A 20,700-nucleotide genomic window follows, 5' to 3' on the forward strand; every position below is an offset into this window, starting at 1 on the left:
GCTAACATGGTGAAACCCCATCTCTATTAAACAAAATACAAAAAATTAGCCGGGCATGGTGGCGGGCGCTTGTAGTCCCAGCTACTCGGGAGGCTGAGGCAGGAGAATGGCGTGAACCCAGGAGGCAGAGCTTGCAGTGAGCCAAGATCGCGTCACTGCACTCCAGCCTGGGCGACAGAGCGAGACTCCGTCTCAAAAAAAAAAAAATGGTGCCCTTATATAAGACACGAGACACCTTGAATGTAGCTTACAGGACTCAAAGTTGCTCTGGGTGATTCAGTGAGTGAGTGGTGAATGTGAAGGCCTAGGACATTATATTACAGTAGACTTTGTAAACATTGTATACTTTGGCTACGGTACTTTATAAATTTTTTTCTTTAATAAACCTTAGTTTACTGTAACTTTTTTACTTTATAAACTTTTTAATTTGCTTAGCTTTTCGATAATAACAGCTTAAAACACAAACACATTATATAGCTGTACAAAAATATGTTTATATCCTTATTCTATAGTTTTTTTCTATTTTTAAGTTATTTTTATTTTTACTTTTTAAACTTTTTGATAAAAAACAAGATGCAAACACACACCTTAGCCCAGGCCTCCACAGGATCAGGATCATCAATATCCACATCTTGTCTCACTGGTTGGCCTTCAGGGTAGTGACTCACAGGGAGCTGTCATCTACGATAACAGTGCCTTCCAGAATACCCACTGAAGGAACAGATTCTAAAATAACAATAAAAAGTATAGTATAGTGAATACATAAACCAGCGACAGAGTCATTTATTATCAAGTATTATGTGCTGTACATAATTGTGTGTGCTGTGCTTTTACACAACAGACAGTGCAGTATGTTTGTTACACCAGCATCACCACAAACAGGTGAGTAATGAATGCATTGTGCTACCATGTTTCCATGGCCACCACCTCACTGGCAATATGAACTTTTTTTTTTTTTTTTTGAGGCGGAGTCTTGCTCTGTCGCCCGGACTGGAGTGCAGTGGCCGGATCTCAGCTCACTGCAAGCTCCGCCTCCCAGGTTCACGCCATTCTCCTGCCTCAGCCTCCCGAGTAGCTGGGACTACAGGCACCTGCCACCTCGCCCGGCTAGTTTTTGTATTTTTTTAGTAGAGAGGGGGTTTCACCGTGTTAGCCAGGATGGTCTCGATCTCCTGACCTCGTGATCCGCCCGTCTTGGCCTCCCAAAGTGCTGGGATTACAGGCGTGAGCCACTGGGCCCAGCCAATATGAACTTTTTAGCTCCATTATAATCGTATGGGACCACTGTGGTATATGCGGCCCACTGCTGACCAGAAGAATATGACTTACTGAGGGCCTACAGTGTGCACTGCGATTCAGCAGCGAACAAAACTGGCAAACAGTCCCTGCTTCTGTGGCTTAGAGTCTCGTAAAGGAGACAGACAATTACTAAGAAGAATGTGTAAATTACGTAGTAAGTTAGATGACAATAAGTGCTAAGGAACAGCCAGTGTAATATGGCTGGGGTCAGGACGGAAGATTCGGTAAGATGATGAAGATGGGATGGAGGTCAATACCACACCAACAGTTGCTGGACAGCGTGAGGGAGCAGATGTTGATCACTGAACATGATTTATGCAGGTTTAAGATTCTGCTCCTGGCCAGGCGAGGTGGCTCACGCCTGTAATCTCAGCACTTTGGGAGGCCGAGGCGGGCGAATCACCTGAGGTCAGGAGTTCGAGACCAGCCTGACCAACGTGGAGAAACCCCGTCTCTACTACAAAACACAAAAATTAGCCGGGCGTGGTGGTGCATGCCTGTAATCCCAGCTACTTGGGAGGCCGAGGCAAGAGAATCGCTTGAACCCAGGAGGCGGAGGTTGCGGTGAGCCAAGGCCACGCCACTGCACTCTAGCCTGGGCAATAAGAGAGAAACTCTGTCTCAAAAAAAAGATTCTGCTCCTAACTGTAGGAGAGAACTTGGTGCCTCTTCCACTCTGGGACAAAGTTAATGAAAGTCTTTTTCCTTTTCCAAAACCCAGCCTGAACCAGTTATTTCTTGAGACAGATCACACTGAGACAACAAGTTGTCACCAGCAGAAGATAGATACTCTGACCTTTATTAACAAAGGTGAATTAACTTAACCAAGGGGGTATTTGTAGTTTATTATTTACCCCAAAACTTTCTGCATCTAGGTACCCTGAGTAGGCCTGTAATTCCTGCCTTCACTGTGTGCGTCTTCTGTAAGCCAGTCGCCGACCTATGCGGTGAAAAGGCACAGGAGCTGGGAAGTGTTTCCCTGCTGCTCTGTTACAACCTCTTAGCTTATATCCTTTAATTTCCAAACTTTTAGATTCATTTCTGTAACAGAACCAGTGAATCTGGGGTGAAATCCTCAAAGTACTCCAAATAGTAATGGTTTTGCTTTTGTAATAGCTTAATGAATAAACCTAGGTTTTCTATATTTTAAAAAAATAATACGCTAAGAGGAAAATAAGTGAAGAGGCAAAAGGAGGGGTGGGTGGCCATTTCAGGCAGCGGCAAAAGCAAGCCTTCCTGATTGGAGTCCTTTGACCACAGGCCTGAAGGAGATGAGGAGCAAGTCATATCCCTCATGTCCCTCACGTGCCATACCTAAGGGCAGAGTATTCCTGGCTGAAGGGACAGCAAGAGCCAAGTCTCTGAGGGTGGTGTTTGCTGTGATGAAGGATGTGGCTAGTGTGGAGTCAGGGACGGGAAGAGCAAGAGGAGCAGCTAGATCGGGGTGACAAGGGCCTCACAGGCCAGATTCTGGATTTTCTGAATGACAGGGGAAGCTGTTGGGCTTTGAGCAGAGGGTGACATCATCTGTCCTAATTTTAAGGGATCACTGGCTAACCAGGGTGGTGTTAGAACAAAGTAGGACGCAGTGATGGTGGAAGCAAGGAGACCTGTTGGAGTAGTGCTCCCGGGATTGGTGGAGCTGGAAGAAATGAGTGGCTTAAACGAAGGCAGCGCCGTAGGAAAGTAGAATTAAGGAGCTTGGAATGTCAAATGTAGAACTGACGAGTCTAATCAAAGATAACTCATATTTTCTATTTTGGGTGATTGGGTGATTAAATTAGATCTTTAAATGTTGAATTTGACCTGCCTATAACAAATAGCTGTGAAAATGTCTCAGACTCTTGAAAATATAAATTAAAAGCTAAGGAGAGATCTGGGCTCCTTCTAATAGTTTTGAAGACAGTTAAAACCTTGAAAGCACATGAGGGCCGGGCGCGGTGGCTCACGCCTGTAATCCCAGCACTTTGGGAGGCCGAGACGGGCGGATCACGAGGTCAGGAGATCGAGACCATCCTGGCTAACACGGTGAAACCCTGTCTCTACTTAAAAAAAAAAAATACAAAAAACTAGCCAGGCGAGGTGGCGGGCGCCTGTAGTCCCAGCTATTCGGGAGGCTGAGGCAGGAGAATGGCGCGAACCCGGGAGGCGGAGCTTGCAGTGAGCTGAGATCTGGCCACTGCACTCCAGCCTGGGCGGCAGAGCGAGACTCCCTCTCAAAAAAAAAAAAAAAAGAAAGCACATGAGAGGATTCCCAGGGCAGAGACTCCTCACCTCCTTCAAGTCTTCAGGAGCTTATGAGAGTACGCCTCTTGGGGCCAGGCGTGGTGGCTCACACCTGTAATCCCAGCACTTTGGGAGGCCAAGGCAGGCAGATCATGAGGTCAGGAGATCGAGACCATCCCGGCTAACACAGTAAAACCCTTCTTCTACTAAAAATACAAAAATTAGCCGGGCGTAGTGGCACGTGACTGTAGTCCCAGCTACTCGGGAGGCTGAAGCAGGACAATCGCTTGAACCTGGGAGACGGAGGTTGCAGTGAGCTGAGATGGCACCACTGTACTCCAGCCTGGCAGAGCGAAACTCCATCTCAAAAAAAAAAAAAAAAAAAAATACACCTCTGCCCTCAAAATGTTACATTCCATATCAGAGCGTTCTTCAGCTTCCAAAAGTATTTCCAGAGACCTCTACCTGTTCAGGTGCCAGTAAGCCTCCCCTGGGAAAGTGCCTGCATTTTGGTAGGCTTCTGGGGATATCAGCTCACCCCCTCCTGAGATAGCAGTGAACAGAGTTTCCAACAAGCTAGCTTTTAATTAACATCAAAATTCTGCATTAAAGTTCTTTTATCTGATTTGTTCTGGCTTAAAATAGTGAGATGAGGAACAACAGTGGTAAACCAGGGTATAAACCTCTGGTGACTGCTGGGCATGGTAGCTCACGCCTGTATCACTGTACTTTGGGAGGTCTTGAGCCCAGGAGTTCAAGACCAGCCTGGGTAGCCCAGTGAAACCCCATCTCTACAAAAATTTTTTTTAAAAATTAGCCAGTTGTGCTGGCACTTGCCTGTGGCTCCAGCTACTCAGGAGGCTGAGTTGGGAGGATTACTTGAGCCTGAGAGATTGCAGCTGCCGTGAGCCATGATTGACCCACTGCATTCCAGCCTAGGTGACAGAGCGACACCCTGTCTTAAAAATCAATAAATAAACCTCTGGTGACAACCCACCAAACCCCAGTTAGTTCCCCCGTGTCCCATAGGTCTGCAGGTCTGCATTAACAAAAGCTAGCAGCCATAACATAAATCCTGAAACCTCATGGCTCAACCCAATAGATGTTGGACTGTCGGTCAGATAAAATCCAGTTGGCTGAGATGAGGGCTCTGCTCCATACTGTTAATCAAGGACCTTTGGCGACAGAGACCCTGCCTTCAGCAGGTAGTTCTCAAGCTGCCTTGAGCATCAACATCATAAGTACATGGGGAGAGAGAGGGCCACTTGTGGGAGGCTTTGATGGCCTCAACCTCAAAGTGATATATAGCATTTCCCTCCACACCCTTGGCCAAGACTTGTATTTCAAGAGAAGCTGAGAAGTAGAGTCTAGCTGTGTGTCCAGGGTGTAAAGGAAACATTTAGTGACAGTTGGTCTCAGATACACAAGGGCATGGAAAGACCAGCCTGACATCTTCCTGGGCTTCCCAAGAGCCCATGCCTTCATGGCCTGGAGTCTGCAGGGTAGCCCACCTTCAGCTCCTGAGCAGGGTATTCAAGAGCCCGCACATTCTAGCTCAACTGATCTTTCCTGAGTCTTCTCTGTCCCTTACCAAGAACCTTGAGCCCAGAACACACTCGCCATTCCCCAAAGGAGGCAGCCTGAGCCACACCCTCACCTTTGCCCTAGATGGGCCTTCTGCCTGGAATCCTGTGCCCTTTCTCCTACTCTCCCGGAAGCTGTCTTCATTAGCCAACAGAATTATTACTGATTCGGGCCGGGCACAGTGGCTCACACCTGTAATCCCAGTACTTTGGGAAGCCAGGGCGGGCGGATCACCTAATCAGGTCAGGAGTTCGAGACCAGCCTGGCCAACATGCTGAAACCCCCTCTCTACTAAAAATACAAATATTAGCTGGGCGTGGTGGCAGGGGCTTGTAATCCCAACTACTCGGGAGGTTGAGGCAGCAGATTCACTTGAACCCGGGAGGCGGAGGTTGCAGTGAGCCGAGATTGTGCCAGTGCACTCCAGCCTGGGCAACAGAGTGAGACTCTGTCTCAAAAACAAAAAAGAAATTATACCTGACTCATGTTTTTCCGGGGTGCTGTAACAGAAATCGACTCTGGGCTGTATAAGCAAATGGAAGTATGAAGAGCAGCTCACAGGTGGAAAGGGATGGCCAGAAAACCAGGTTCAATGGGGCAGGAACCTGGCAGCTGGAGTGTGGCCCAGGCAGCAGCCTCCTCAATAAACAGGCGAATGCTCACTCCTTGCCCAGAACTGTCTGGCTCAACTCTAGCCATTTTTCCTCCTCTGCAATCAGGCTGTTAAGAATCAGAATCCCTGAGAGAAAATTCAGGGGGTCTCAGGTTTGTCAGGATTCTCAAACACAAGGTGTTCAAAATCAAAGTTAACCTTCCAAGCTAGCTTCTCCCACTCTTCCACACCTCTGCCAGTGGTATCACCCCGACCATCAGCCCGTTCCTTCTTCCTCCCTTCCCTCCCTCCCACATAACCAAGCCCTCTCAAGTCGACCTTGGAATGGCTTCGACCCTGTCCACCACTCAGCCCAACAACAGCAATGGCCAGCTCCGTCGCCACCCGCCTCGGCAGCCAGAGACCTTTTTAGCTCTGTCACTCGCCTACTTACCACCCTTGTAGGGTGCCCATGACCCTCTGAAAAAAAGGCTGAGCTCAGACTGGCCTCTGGTCAGCCTCCTCTCAGCCGGAGCTTTCTGTCACTGCCCCTCTAGGTGCTGAGTGGCTCTGCTTCCAGTTCTTGCCTGGAGACCAGGAGCGCCCGGGAGACCCCAGCACTTTCCAGCCCACATGGACCTGCGTGCACCTCTGCCTCGTCTCCCTGAGCCTGGGCTGCCTCTGTTAGACACATGCCAGACAATGTCCACCACACATGGTCGCTGTGACAGTGGAACTAGCTGGGCGTTCGCTCCTCATGAGCGAACATTTGAGGCGTTCGCTCCTCAAATGTTTACCAGCACCTTTGGTACCGGGCGCTGTCCGGGACACTGGGGAGGCAAACGGGGCCCTGCGTATAAATCCTTAAGCTCAAGAAGGAGGTAGGGGCAAAACTGTCAGGCCGGGAAGCTCTTCATCTCCGCAGGATTCTCCTTCAACCTCAGGACGTCCCCAGCACCGCACCTGCCAGTCCCAGACTCGGACGCCGCAGACCGGTGGGAGCAGCACGGATGACCCGCCTCTTTTCCCGAGGACACCCAATGAGGGCGAAAGGCCACTTCCGGGGCGGGTCCGCTAACGGAAAGGGCGGGGCATCCCTCGCGAGGAGCGGCTTTGTTCCTCAAGCGGCCGCTGGGGGCGCCAGAGCAGGACCGGAGCGCGGGCCAAGCCGGAGGTGAGCGAGGCCGCGCCGCCCCGGACCCCGGCCCTCCCGACGCGCCCTGACGGCTGGGCTCCGCCTGACCCTGTCCTGGCGTTCGCGGCGGTACCAACCCCAAACCAGACCCTTGGCTTCGACCCGACTCCACTCACCCCTCACCCCGTGCTCCTCCCCCAACGCCCCTCACGCCCGCCTCACTCTTCACCTCACCCCTCACCGCCTCGCCCCTCACGCCTCATCCTGCTTCACCCCTCACCTCACCCCGCCTCACCCGACCTCACCCCTCACCCCACCTCACCCCTCACCCCTCATCCTGCTTCACCTGTCACCCCACCTCACCTCACCCCTCACCTCGCCCTGCCTCACCCCGCCTCACCCCTCCCCCCTCTCCTCACCCCACCTCACCTCACCTCACCTCACCCTCACCTCACCCCGCCTCACCCCTCCCCCACCTCACCCCTCACCCCTCACCCCTCACCTCACCCCCCTCACCCTCACCTCACCTCACCCCTCACCCCACCTCCTCACCCCTCACCCCGCCTCACCCCTCCCCACCTCCTCCCCCCACCTCACCCCACCTCACCCCTCACCCCTCACCTCACCCCGCCTCACCCCTCACCCCACCTCACCCCTCCCCCACTCTCCTCACCCCGCCTCACCCCACCTCACCTCACCCCTCACCTCACCCCGCCTCACCCCTCACCTCACCCCGCCTCACCCCACCTCACCTCACCCCTCACCCCACCTCACCTCACCCCGCCTCACCCCACCTCACCTCCCCTCACCTCACCCCGCCTCACCCCTCACCCCACCTCACCCCTCACCCCACCTCACCCCTCCCCCACTCACCTCACCCCGCCTCACCCCACCTCACCCCACCTCACGCCACCTCACCCCTCACCCTTATCCCGCCTCACTCCTCCCCCTCTCCCCTCACTGCACACCCCATACCCCACTCTCCCCACCTCACATGCCTCACCTCAGTCCTTCACCCCCTTGCAACTCATCTCCATCTCCTCACACCCTACACTCCTGATCCTGAAGTCTACACACTCTGGGCTTCTCACTCCATGCAACCTGCCCCTCTTACCATTACACCTGCCACACCTGGGACCCCAGAGTCCACACACCACCTCACACCCCAAGTTCCCACCCGCACCTCTGGCTTCCTCCCACCTGCACTTCAGGACTGGCCCAGACTCTTCATAGCCCCAACTCCAAGACTTCCCTCCCCACATCACAGGTACATTCCCTTCCTATGCTGCTGTCATCCCGGACAGAGGAGCACATCTCTGCACCAAGCATCCCTCTTATCCCCTCACATTCCTTATTCTGAGAGGGATCCCAGGCTCTATTAGAAACTCTTTGTACCAGGCAAGACACTCAGACCACAAACCAGACTCTAGGCTCTGACTCCCTCAACCCCTGTCCTTCACACCCAAAGTGATACCCAACCCAGACCCCACACTCCTCCCACCCCACACTCCTCCCGTCCCACACTCCTCCCTTCCCACACTCCTCCCGTCCCACACTCCTCCCCCCCACACTCCTCCCGCTCCACACTCCTCCCATCCACACTCCTCCCGCCCCACCACTCCTCCCGCCCCCACTCCTCCCGCCCCACACTCCTCCCATCCCACACTCCTCCCGCCCCACACTCCTCCATCCCACACTCCTCCGCCCCACACTCTCCCGTCCCACACTCCTCCCATCCCACACTCCTCCCATCCCACACTCCTCTTCCCACACTCCTCCCCCCCACACTCCTCCCGCCCCACACTCCTCCATCCCACACTCCTCCCATCCACACTCCTCCCTCCCACACTCCTCCCGCCCCACACTCCTCCCGCCCCACACTCCTCCCGCCCCCACTCCTCCCGCCCCACACTCCTCCCGCCCCACACTCCTCCCGCCCCACACTCCTCCCGCCCCACACTCCTCCCGCCCCACACTCCTCCCGCCCCACACTCCTCCCGCCCCACACTCCTCCCGCCCCACACTCCTCCCGCCCCACACTCCTCCCGCCCCACACTCTCCCGCTCCACACTCCTCCCATCCCACACTCCTCCCGCCCCACACTCCTCCCACCCCACACTCCTCCCGCCCCACACTCCTCCCGCCCCACACTCCTCCCTCCCACACTCCTCCCGCCCCACACTCCTCCCGCCCCACACTCCTCCCGCCCCACACTCCTCCCGCCCCCACACTTCTCCCGCCCCACACTCCCGCCACCCATCCTAAGCCCCGTTCCATTGCTTTGGTGTGGGCTCAGGCCTCTTTCTCCACCCAGTCCCAGTCATCCCAGGCAATCTCATCGGGGAAGAAATGCCATAAATTCTAATCCTGTGGCTGCTTCCTCCACATCAGCTTTCACACCCTCTCCCTGGATCTCCTTTTCAGATCCATCCCTCTTCTGAGATCCAGTGCCACTCTGGCCACAGCCTCCATCCTTCTAGCAGTCTCATGCTCTATCCCCAAATCTACCTGGGGCCACCCCAATGCCCCACTTATAGAAACTACGTCTTTTATATGTCTCTGCTTCACCCCATCATCTTAAGCACCCCTTAAACCACTCTCATACTTGTGCCCTCAGTGTCCTTACCTTATCCATCCACTGTGTGTATGTTTACATTCCCAGGCCTTCTACACTCCAGACATTGTCTCTGTGCCATCTTAGGGTCCTGAGGACACTGTAGCCATGTGGCTTCAGCCACATGCCTAAGTGCCCCTAGGGAGGCATGCAGCTTTGATAAAGCTTTATCATTCTCCTCAAACCAAGAATGTCTGTTGTTACAAGAAGAAACTTTTCATTGCCATTTGTTAGGGAGTTAAGAGACCATCAGGCCTGAAATCCCCCCCTTGCCAACCTACCTTGACCTCTACCTACCTTATTCTATCCCTACCTCCTTACCTTCCCTTACCTGCATAGGGTGAAATGACTCTTTACTTGTCTGAGACCAGTCCCTGCACCATCAGTTACTCTTTCTCCTGATTCTTGGGGGCTTTTCTGTCAAGCTAGCTCTTTCCACACAGCCTAGAAACATGAAGAATTCAAAAAGCAAAAAACCTTCACTCTGTATCACGTTCTAGTTATCTCCTATTTTTTTCTCCCCTTCCCGTCTAAATCTGTACACACGATCCATTTTGTCTAATGATCCATTAATTATTCATGAAAATATTTTTACTTTTATGCCTCTCCTGAAACATCTCACCGAGTTGATCAGTGACACCCCAATCAAATATCTTGAATTTACTTAGCCTTTTTTTCTTTTGCAGAGGAGATCTTCCAGATCTTCCTCTATAGCCTAGACTAGAGTGCTGTGGCACAACTGTCCCACCTCAGCCTCCTGAGTAACTAGGACTGCAGGTGTGCACCAACACACCCGGTTATTTTTAAATATTTTTTGCAGAGACTGTTGCCCAGGCTGCTCTCAAACTCCTGCCTTCAAGCATTTCTCCTACTTTAGCCTCCCGAAGCACTGGGATTCCAGGCATGAGCTACCGTGCCTGGGCCTGCCATGCCCAAATACTGTAATCTTTGACACTAGTGTAATATCTCCCAACTTAAAACAAAATACCCCTGTGACTGTACATTACATTCTAGGTACTGGCTTGTTTCTCTGCTTCTCATTGAAGTAAAACTCACCAGTTTCTACTTCTCCTTCCCTCTCTTTAGAAACATTTCAGCTGGGCTCTTGTTCCAGCCACTGCATGAAAACAGCTCCTGTCAAGATTGCCAGTGTGATCTTCAGATTGTCAAGTCCAGTGGTCACTTTTTATTTATTTTTGTTTTTGTTTTTTTGAAACAGAGTGTTGCTCTGTCACCCAGGCTGGAGAGCAGTGGCACAATCTCGGCTCACTGCAACCTCCACCTTCTGGGTTCAAGGGATTCTCCTGCCTCAACCTCCTGAGTAGCTGGGACTACAGGCACACACCACCATGCCCAGCTAATTTTTGTATTTTTAGTAGTGACAGGGTTTTGTCATGTTTGCCAGGCTGGTCTTGAACTCCTGACCTTGTGATCCCCCCGCCTTGGCCTTCTAAAGTGCTGGGATTACAGGCGTGAGCGACTAAGCCTGGCCACTACCTCCACTTCTAACACTCTGGTCCAAGCCTTATCATTCCTTACCTGGAATTTTGCAGCTACCTCCTAACTGATGTCCCTGTTCCACCATTTCCACCCCTAAGTCTATTCTCAACATAGAAGCCAGAGTGATCCTTTTAAGTCATTATTCAAATCACATCACCTTTGTCAGATTTTTCAGTGTTTCCTCATCTCATTCAGAATAAAAATCAAAGTCCTGGCCAGGCATAGTGGCTTACACCTGTAATCCCAGCACCTTGGGAGGTCGAGGCAGGTAGATCACCTGAGGTTCAGGAGTTTGAGACCAGCCTGCTCAACATGGCGAAACCCCATCTTTACTGAAAATACAAAAATTATCCGGGCATGGTGGCACCCGTAATCCCAGCTGCTCAGAAGGCTGAGGCAGGAGAATTGCTTGAACCTGGGAGGTGGAGGTTGCGGTGAGCCAAGATCACTGCACTCCAGCCTGGGCAACAGAGTGAGACTCCGTCTCAAACAAACAAACAAAAAAGAGTGTGTAGTGAGAAGAGAAGGGGCTGAAAGGACCCTGCTTGACCCATTAGAGCCAGCAAAGGAGAGAGCCAAGAAAGAGCAGGGAAGGAACTACCAGAGGTGGACAGAGTTTGGAGAAAACAAGGTTGAAACATCAAGAGAAGAGGATTTTGAGCAGGAGAAAGTGGCCAAATGTCAGTGCTGCAGAGATGTTAAATGAAAGAAAGACATAAAGTGCCCTGGGTGTGCCAGTTATGACTTTGGTGAGGGCGTTGTCAGTGAGTATCAGAGACAGATGCCAGATGACAGTGGAGTGAGGAGGACAAGCAAATGTGTGAGGCCTAGCTGGGAAAGGAAGGAGAGGGAATAGCTATAGGATAGGGTTAAGGAAGGTGTTCCAGACATTTCTTCCTCCCATCACCCACTGTTAGCCCTCCGCCCTGCCACCTGCCTGTACCTCCCCTCACGCTTAGCAAACTGTTCCAACTTACCAAAAAGCAGGATGGTGTCCTTGCATGTGGAATGGCTCCATGCCCACAGAAGTAGCTCCTTTACAGATCCCAAAAGACCATACACTCTGCCCCTGCACCCTCATTCTTAGATCTGCCTGTCAGGCCTCCTGGAGGGCCCTTTGCCCCTCCCTCAGAATCTCTACCCTTAACAGGGAGGATGGCAAGAGGGGAAAGATAATTTTCTTTTTTTTTTTTTTTTTTTGAGACGGAGTCTCGCTGTGTCGCCCAGGCTAGAGTGCAGTGGTGCGATCTCGGCTCACTGCAAGCTCCGCCTCCCGGGTTTACGCCATTCTCCTGCCTCAGCCTCCCAAGTAGCTGGGATTACAGACGCCCGCCACCTCACCCGGCTAACTTTTTTTGTATTTTTTTTTTAGTAGAGACGAGGTTTCACTGTGTTAGCCAGGATGGTCTCGATCTCCTGACCTCGTGATCCGCCCATCTCGGCCTCCCAAAGTGCTGGGATTACAGGCTTGAGCCACCGCGCCCGGCTAAAATTTATATTTTTAGTAGAGACGAGATTTCGCCATTTTGGCCAGGCTGGTCCCAAACACCTGACCTCAGGTGATCCACCCGCCTTGGCCTCCCAAAGTGCTGGAATTACCGGGGTGAGCCTCTGCGCTTGGCCAAGATCATGATTTTCTTTCAGAATTAGAGCTTTACAATAGTCAACTCCTTTATTCAGCCAATATTTATTAAACAGTGCTGTTTTCCTAGCTCTGAGCTGAACACTAGGAATAGTTCATTGGAATGATGGTTTCTACTCTCCAGGACCCCACATTCTAGTTGCGGAGGTAGAGGAATCCATAATCACCATACCAGCTAAGAGGACCATGATGAGGTAGGCCCAGGAAGTCACAGGAGAACTGAGTGGATGCCTATAACTCTGAAGTAAAGACCAGGAAGGCTTTCCCCACATGCACAGTGGGAACAATACCACAGCATCTGTGGCCCATCCCTCCCTGTTTTACGCTTACCTGGCTCATTCCTTCACCTTCATGAGGTTACAAGCTCCCTGACAGCTCTTACAACATTATTAATCTATTTCTCTCCTTTCTTACTAGTGCCTTGTAGATAAATAGGTGAGCATCAAATATTAACAGAATGAATTAATGTATATTAATAAAGATGAGAGGATCTGGAGTGATTTAATTACTGTTCAACATTTTAAATAACAACAGATATGACTTATTAAGTGCTCCTTATGGTAGGTACTGTGCTGAACAGTATATAATTTATTTAAATTAATCCTCACAAAACTCCACAAGATATAGGTACTACTAATAATTCCCTTTTTAAAAAATACAAAACTTGGCTGGGTGCGGTGTCTCACGCCTGTAATCCCAGCACTTTGGGAGGCCAAAGTGGGTGGATCACCTGAGGTCGGGAGTTCGAGACCAGTCTGGCCAACATGGAGAAACCCCGTCTCTACTAAAAATACAAAATTAGCTGGGCATAGTGGTGTGTGCCTGTAATCCCAGCTACGCAAAAGGCTGAGGCAGAAGAATCACTTGAATCCAGGAGGCAGAGGTTGTGGTGAGCCGAGGTCATGCCATTGTGCTCCAGCCTGGGCAACAAGAGCAAAACTTTGTCTCAAAAAAAAAAAACAAAACAAAAATTACCAAAAATTTGTCAAGAATATGTGTAAGTTGCTAAACATAACACTGCTGATATGTGGTGGAGCCAAGATTTGAACCCAGGCAGCTCAATTCCAGAACCAGGACAGTCTCTATGGGGCACTGCCTCTAATGCCCAGGAGAATTCTTCTGGAAAATTAAGTTGATTATAATTTTTTAATGTATGAATCATTTCATATTTTAAAATTAAACTTACCCTCCTCCAGGCTCCCATCGCTTGACGTCTGTCATTATTACATTAACTACTTTGACATCTGTCACATCCTGGTTTGTCATATGGTGTGTGTGACTTACTCCCATATTGCACTAGAAATTCCTTAGGTACAGGAATTGTATCTTTATAACATATCAGCACAATAGCTCGCATCTTAGTGGGAACTCAGTATGGTTTTGCCGGAAAAAATTCCATGTCACCATTATGACAGACTTTTTTCCTTACGATGATGAAGATGTTTTCTGTGTTAATGACTCCAGCCTTCAGCTACGTTTGTATGGCAAGGATGGAAGAAAGGGGAAGGACGACTTATATGTGTCAAATGCTATGCTGGGGCCTTTAGACATTTCCCATTTAACCTTCACAACAGCCCTGTGGAGGAAGTGGTATTGTCTGAATCTGAGAGATGGGGAAGGAATTCCTTGGAGAAATCACTGAGTTATAACCAGTGGAGCTGGAATTGAAATGTGGGTCTATCTCACTGCAGCTTCTTTCTGTGCATTGCCTAGATGGCTGATGCTGACCCTGAGGAAAGAAACTATGACAACATGCTGAAAATGCTGTCAGATCTGAATAAGGACTTGGAAAAACTATTGGAAGAGATGGAGAAAATCTCAGGTAGGATGTGTGAACCCAAAAGCATCTGAGACAGGTCTCAATCAATTTAGAAAGTTTATTTTGCCAAGGTTAAGAATGCACCTGTGACACACCCTCAGGAGGTCCTCAGGACATATGCTCAAGGTTGGCAGGGTACAGCTTGCTTTTATACGTTTTAGGGAGAGAGAATACATCAGTCAGTACCTGTAAGAGGTACATTGGTTCGATCTGGAAAGGTGGGACAACTCATAGGGGGATGATTCCAGGTTATAGGTAGATTTAAATTTTTTCTGATTGGCAACTGGTGGAAAGAGCTATTGTCTAAAGACCTGGAATCAATAGAAAAGAATGTCTGGGTTATGACGATGAGGGGTTGTGGAGACCAAAGTTTTATCATGCAGGGGAAGCCTCCAGGTAGCAGGCTTCAGAGGGAATAGATTGTAAAGGTTTCTTATAAAACTTAAGGTCTGGCCGGGCGCGGTGGCTCAAGCCTGTAATCCCAGCACTTTGGGAGGCCGAGACGGGCGGATCACGAGGTCAGGAGATCGAGACCATCCTGGCTAATACGGTGAAACCCTGTCTCTACTTAAAAATACAAAAAACTAGCCGGGCGACGAGGCGGGCGCCTGTAGTCCCAGCTACTCTGGAGGCTGAGGCAGGAGAATGGCATAAACCCGGGAGGCGGAGCTTGCAGTGAGCTGAGATCCGGCCACTGCACTCCAGCCTGGGTGGCAGAGCAAGACTCCGTCTCAAAAAAAAAAAAAAAACCTTAAGGTCTGTGTTCATGTTAATGCTGGTCACCTTTTTCTGAATTCCAAAGGAGAGGCAGCTATAATGAGGCATACCCAATTTATCCTTCTCCTCACGGCTTGAACCAATTTTGGCCAAGCAGTACACCCACCTTGGCCTCCCAAAGTGTTGGGATCACAGGTGTGAGCCAGAGTGCCTGACCAAAAAATTTATGTTCACTAGAGCAGACTTTAGAAAATTTATACTTAGAAATGTTTGCAATATTTTGCCTATGTACTTGTGAACTGTGAATAGCTGAGACACGTATCAGTTAATTTAGAAAGTTTATTTTACCAAGTTTGGGGACACTTACCTGTGACACAGCCTCAGGGGGTCCTAATGACATGTGCCCAAGGTGGTCAGAGCACAGCTTGATTTTATTTATTTATTTATTTATTTATTTATTTATTTATTTATTTTGATATGGAGTCTCACTCTGTCGCCCAGGCTGGAGTGCAGTGGCATAATCTCGGCTCACTGCAAGCTCCGCCTCCCGGGTTCACGCCATTCTCCTGCCTCAGCCTCCTGAGTGGCTGGGACTACAGGTGCCCGCCACCATGCCTGGCTAATTTTTTGTATTTTTAGTAGAGATGAGGTTTCACTGTGTTAGCCAGGATGGTCTCTATCTCCTGACCTCGTGATCCGCCCGCCTCAGCCTCCCAAAGTGCTGGGATTACAGGTGTGAGCCACTGCGTCTGGCCTTGTATTTTTAATAGAGACGGGGTTTCACCATGTTGGCCATGATGGTCTCGATCTCCTGACCTTGTGATCTGCCCACCTCAGCCTCCCAAAGTGCTGGGATTACAGGTGTGAGCCACTGCACCTGGCCCTTTTTTTTTTTTTGAGATGGAGTGTCACTCTGTCACCCAGGCTTGAGTGCAATGATGCGATCTCAACTCATTACAACCTCCGCCTCCTGGATTCAAGTGATTCCCCTGCCTCAGCCTCCTGGGTAGCTGGGATTACAGGTGCCCGCCACCACGCCCAGCTAATTTTTGTATTTTTAGTAGTGACGAGGTTTCACCATTTTGGCCAGGCTGGTCTCGAACTCCTGACCTCAGGTGATCCACCTGCCTTGTCCTCCCGAAGTGCTAGGATTACACATGTGAGCCACTATGCCCAGCCAGCAAACAGTTTTATGTAGTGAAAAATCTATCAATATTTTCCTTTCTAATTTATTCCCATTATTTTGACACCTAGAATGTCTTTTCCTAATCTGAGATCAGTGAAATATTTAATCGTATTTTCTTCTACTTTTCTTTGTATTCCTTTTTAACATTTAATCCTAAACCATCTGGCATGCCAAAGGACCTACACTGCTTTTTTTCTTTTTTTTCTTTTTTGAGATGGAATTTCGCTCTGTCACCCAGGCTGGAGTGCAGTGGCGCGATCTCGGCTCACTGCAAGCTCTCCCTCCCGGGTTCATGCCATTCTCCTGTCTCACCCTCCTGAGTAGCTGGAACTACAGGTGCCCACCACCACGCATGGCTAATTTTTTTGTGTGTGTGTGTGTGTGTGTTTTTAGTACCGACGGGGTTTCACCGTGTTAGCCAGGATGGTCTCAATCTCCTCACCTCGTGATCTTCCTACCTTGGTCTCCCAAAGTGCTGGGATAACAGGCATGAGCCACTGCGCCCAGCCACGTATTGCATTTTTATATAAATCTGCTACAGGCTGGATGCAGTGGCTCATGCCTGTAATCCCAGCACTTTGGGAAGCCAAGGCAGGAGGATCACAAGGTCAGGAGTGCAAGACCAGCCTGGCCAATATGGTGAAACTCCATCTCTAATAAAAATACAAAAATTAGCCGGGCATGGTGGTGGACGCCTGTAATACCAGCGACTCGGGAGGCTGAGGCAGGATAATCACTTGAACCCAGGAGACAGAACTTGCAGTGAGCTGAGATCACACCACTGCACTCCAGCCTGGGGGACAGAGTGAGACTCTCTCTTCTGTGATAATCCCTGGGCATAGAGGGAGGATGCTTGTATAGTTTTAGCAGCAGAGCATTTGCAGTGAAACAGATCCGGGCTGAGTGCGACGCCAAATGAGGGAGATTCATATCTTTGGTCATCTTCAGAATACCATGATTTTAGTTTCCTGGGAAGTAAAATGAGGAGAGATAAGTTTGACAATTGTAAGAGTAATTTGTGCATTAGAACGGAATAAGGAACCTATTCTATTAGGGCACCAACTAAAAATATGAGGAAAAGTTATAATCTGCAACTCTCTAGAGGATTATTGTAGCCAAGAAATAATGATTTAATTTGCACTCAAAAAAACTTGTTTTTCTGTTATGGCCGGGCACGGTGGCTCACGCCTGTAATCCCAGCACTTTGGGAGGCTGAGGTGGGTGGATCACCTGAGGTCAGGAGTTCGAGACCAGCCTCAACATAGAGAAACCCCGTCTCCACTAAAAATACAAAATTAGCTGGGCGTGGTGGCACATGCCTGTAATTCCAGCTACTCAGGAGGCTGAGGCAGGAGAATTGTTTGAACCTGGAAGGTGGAGGTTGCGGTGAGCCGAGATCGTGACATTGCACTCTAGCCTAGGCAACAAGAACGAAACTCCATCTCAAAAAAAAAAAACAAAAAAAAAACAAAAAACAGCTGGGCATGGTGTTGCACACCTGTGGTCCCAGCCTCTTAGAGGCTGAGGTGGGAGGATCAGTCAAGCCGAGGGTTTGGAGCCTGCACTGAGCCATGATTTTGCCACCGTACTCCAGTCTGGGCAACAGAGCAAGATCTCAACTCAAAAGCAGTACAACACAAACATTCATTTCTCGAGGCTGGGAAGTCCAAGATCAAGGTGCCAACAGATCTGGTATCTGGTAAGAAGTCTCTTCCTGGTTTGTGGATGGTCACCTTCTTCTGTTTTGTTTGTTTGTTTGTTTGTTTGTTTTTGTTTTTTGAGACGGCGTCTCACTCTGTCGCCCAGGCTGGGGTGCAGTGGAGTAATCTCGGCTCACTGCAAGCTCCGCCTCCCGTGTTCACGCCATTCTCCTGCCTCAGTCTCCCGAGTAACTGGGACTACAGGTGCCCACCACCACGCCCAGCTAATTTTTTTGTATTTTTAGTAGAGACAGGGTTTCACTGTGTTAGCCAGGATGATCTCGATCTCCTGACCTCATGATCCACCCGCCTCGGCCTCCCAAAGTGCTGGGATTACAGGCGTGAGCCACTGTGCCTGGCCAATGGTCACCTTCTTCTTTTTTTTTTTTTTTTTTTGAGACAGGGTCACACTCTGTCGCCCAAGCTGGAGTGCAGTGGTGCAATCTTGGCTCACTGCAGCCTCCACCTTCCACGCTCGAGGGATCCTTTTTTTCACCTGAGCCTCCTGAGTAGTTGCAACTACAGGCGCACACCACCACACCCAGCTAAATTTTATATTTTCTATAGAGACAGGGTTTCAACATGTTGCCCAGGCTAATCTCAAACTTCTGAGCTCAAGTGATCCACCCAACTCAGCCTCCCAAAGTGCTGGGATTATAGGTATGAGCCACCTTGCCCGACCAGCCACCTTCTTGTGCCCTCACATAGAGCCTCACATATCCTTGCATAGAGTGAGAGGAAGCTCTTGTCTCTCTTCTTTAAGGGGTACTAATGCCATTCAGGAGGGTCTACCCTTAGGACCTAATCGTCTCCAAAAGACCCGACCTCCTAATACCTCACGTCGGGGGTTAGGATTTCAACAGGTGAATGTGGGGGACACATTCAGTCCATAACGTGTGCCAGGCAGTTTACATATATCACCCATTTAATCCTCACAGTAAGCCATGAGATTGGTAGAGTTTCCTCATGAGTCTCCAAAGATGAGGAGACTGAGATAGATATAGATATAGATATAGATATAGTAGATAGATAGATAGATAGATTTTTTTTTTTTTTTTTTTGAGACAAAGTTTCACTCTGTTGCCCAGGCTGGAGTGCAGTGGTGCAATCTTGGCTCACTGCAACCTCCACCTTCCAGGTTCAGGCGATTCTCTTGCCTCAGCCTCCCTAGTAGCTAGGACTACAGGCACCCACCACCACACCCGGCTAATTTTTATATTTTTAGTAGAGATGGGCCAGGAACACTGGCCATGTTTGCCAGGATGGTCTCAATCTCTTGACCTCATGATCCGCCCCCCTCAGCCTCCCAAAGTGCTGGGATTATAGGCGTGACCCACTGCGCCCAGCCGGCATTGATGTATTTAAGCCACTTGTTCCAGGTCACATAGTTGGCAGGTGGAGAGCTGGAAGGCATACTCTGCTCTGGCTCCCAGGTCCCTGCTGCACCTGCTGTCCAGGTGGTCTGCAGCCTCCCTGTGCGGGAATGATCTGGAATGCTTGTTAGGATTTCACAAAGAGGAATTTTAAAGGGATATGTTTGCTATCTACAGTTGGTTGTCGTGCAGAGGGGAGATGACCTTTCTTCTGTATATTTGTAGAGGGCTGAACCACACCAGCCAGTGGACTATGCAGAGAAAAGGTTGGAGGCGGGATTTCTGCACACACTTCCTTTGGGTTCACACAAGAAGCATGTGTCCACCTATAGGCCCAGGGAATGCTACCTTCAAGTTGCTGTCAGAGGGAAAGAGCAAGAGAGTCTGTCAGTTCATTGGTAGATGGTCAAGGACACCTTCCCAAGAGGAGAAGCCCCAGGCTTGGGCCTCGGCAAAAGCATAGAGGTGCCCAGGTGGAGGTGGGCAGGCATCCCAGGCCGCTGAACATAAGGTGATATGAGGCTGGGTCTTGCAGGACTAGGAACAGTCAGCTCTGCCTGAGTGTGTGAGCTTGGGTAGATGTTAGGACTCCTCAGGGGCCACCTGCAGCCACTGGCTGTGAACTGCATGTAGGTAAGGAGCTGTGGTTTGCTCTAATTCTCCTCACATTTCATATCAGACCGGCCTCTAGCTTTTTAACATCATGTCTGGTGTATCCAGGAGTTATGCCTTGCATGAGACTAGGAAGTGTCACTATGGATATTTGTAGGGAGTTTTTATGAGCCTGTAACAAGTAGCCTACCAGCTCTCTCTCCCTGGAGTAACTGGGTGCCTCAGCAGGGTCTGGGCCTCCAGATGCTGAGCCCAGCTGCAAGCATCTGACCCTTCTGGAGTACCCCGGAGCTGCAGCCCCTCTCTGTGGCCTGACCAGGCCTGTCTGCTTGTTGCAGTGCAGGCAACCTGGATGGCCTATGACATGGTGGTGATGCGCACCAACCCCACGCTGGCTGAGTCCATGCGTCGGCTGGAGGATGCCTTCGTCAACTGCAAGGAGGAAATGGAGAAGAACTGGCAAGAGCTGCTGCATGAGACCAAGCAAAGACCGTAGGCCCCACTGGCCCACCACAGCTGCCATGCCACCCTCTGACTGTGAAGAGGTCCCTGGGGGATGGAGCTGGTGCCCACATGAACAGCTGTATGCACTGTAATTGTTTCTTAATAAACTTATTTTTAAGCACAGCCTGAGGACCTCTTCTCTCCCATGCCATGATCCACCCAGCTGCATATCAAGCCTTGTGAACAAAACACGACAA

General features: G+C 50.1%; 1 protein-coding gene across 2 annotated transcripts; it reads left to right on the plus strand.

Moving 5' to 3' along the window:
- Positions 1–6,773: 6,773 nt before the first annotated feature.
- On the plus strand, positions 6,774–20,626 carry SYCE3 (synaptonemal complex central element protein 3). Of its 2 annotated transcripts, none has more exons than XM_033233424.1 (3): positions 6,774–6,875; positions 14,306–14,414; positions 20,338–20,626. In XM_033233424.1, exons 2-3 carry the CDS (start codon positions 14,306–14,308, stop codon positions 20,493–20,495), a joined length of 267 nt encoding a protein of 88 aa, XP_033089315.1. In that variant the 5' UTR covers positions 6,774–6,875; the 3' UTR covers positions 20,496–20,626. The 2 variants fall into 2 exon arrangements, with proteins under 2 accessions (XP_033089315.1, XP_033089316.1); XM_033233425.1 differs by lacking the exon at positions 6,774–6,875 and adding an exon at positions 7,853–8,103.
- The last annotated feature ends 74 nt before the right edge of the window (positions 20,627–20,700 follow it).

This window comes from Trachypithecus francoisi, unplaced genomic scaffold, assembly GCF_009764315.1.
Source record: "Trachypithecus francoisi isolate TF-2019V2 unplaced genomic scaffold, Tfra_2.0 Lachesis_group14, whole genome shotgun sequence".
NCBI classification, from domain to species: domain Eukaryota; kingdom Metazoa; phylum Chordata; class Mammalia; order Primates; family Cercopithecidae; genus Trachypithecus; species Trachypithecus francoisi.

Bases quoted from the DNA above. Each gene is read 5' to 3' on its own strand.
- SYCE3 (XM_033233424.1), top strand. From the start codon at position 14,306: ATGGCTGATGCTGACCCTGAGGAAAGAAACTATGACAACATGCTGAAA. The intron at 14,415-20,337 runs GTAGGATGTGTG...TGCTTGTTGCAG, and splicing joins AGAGATGGAGAAAATCTCAG to TGCAGGCAACCTGGATGGCC.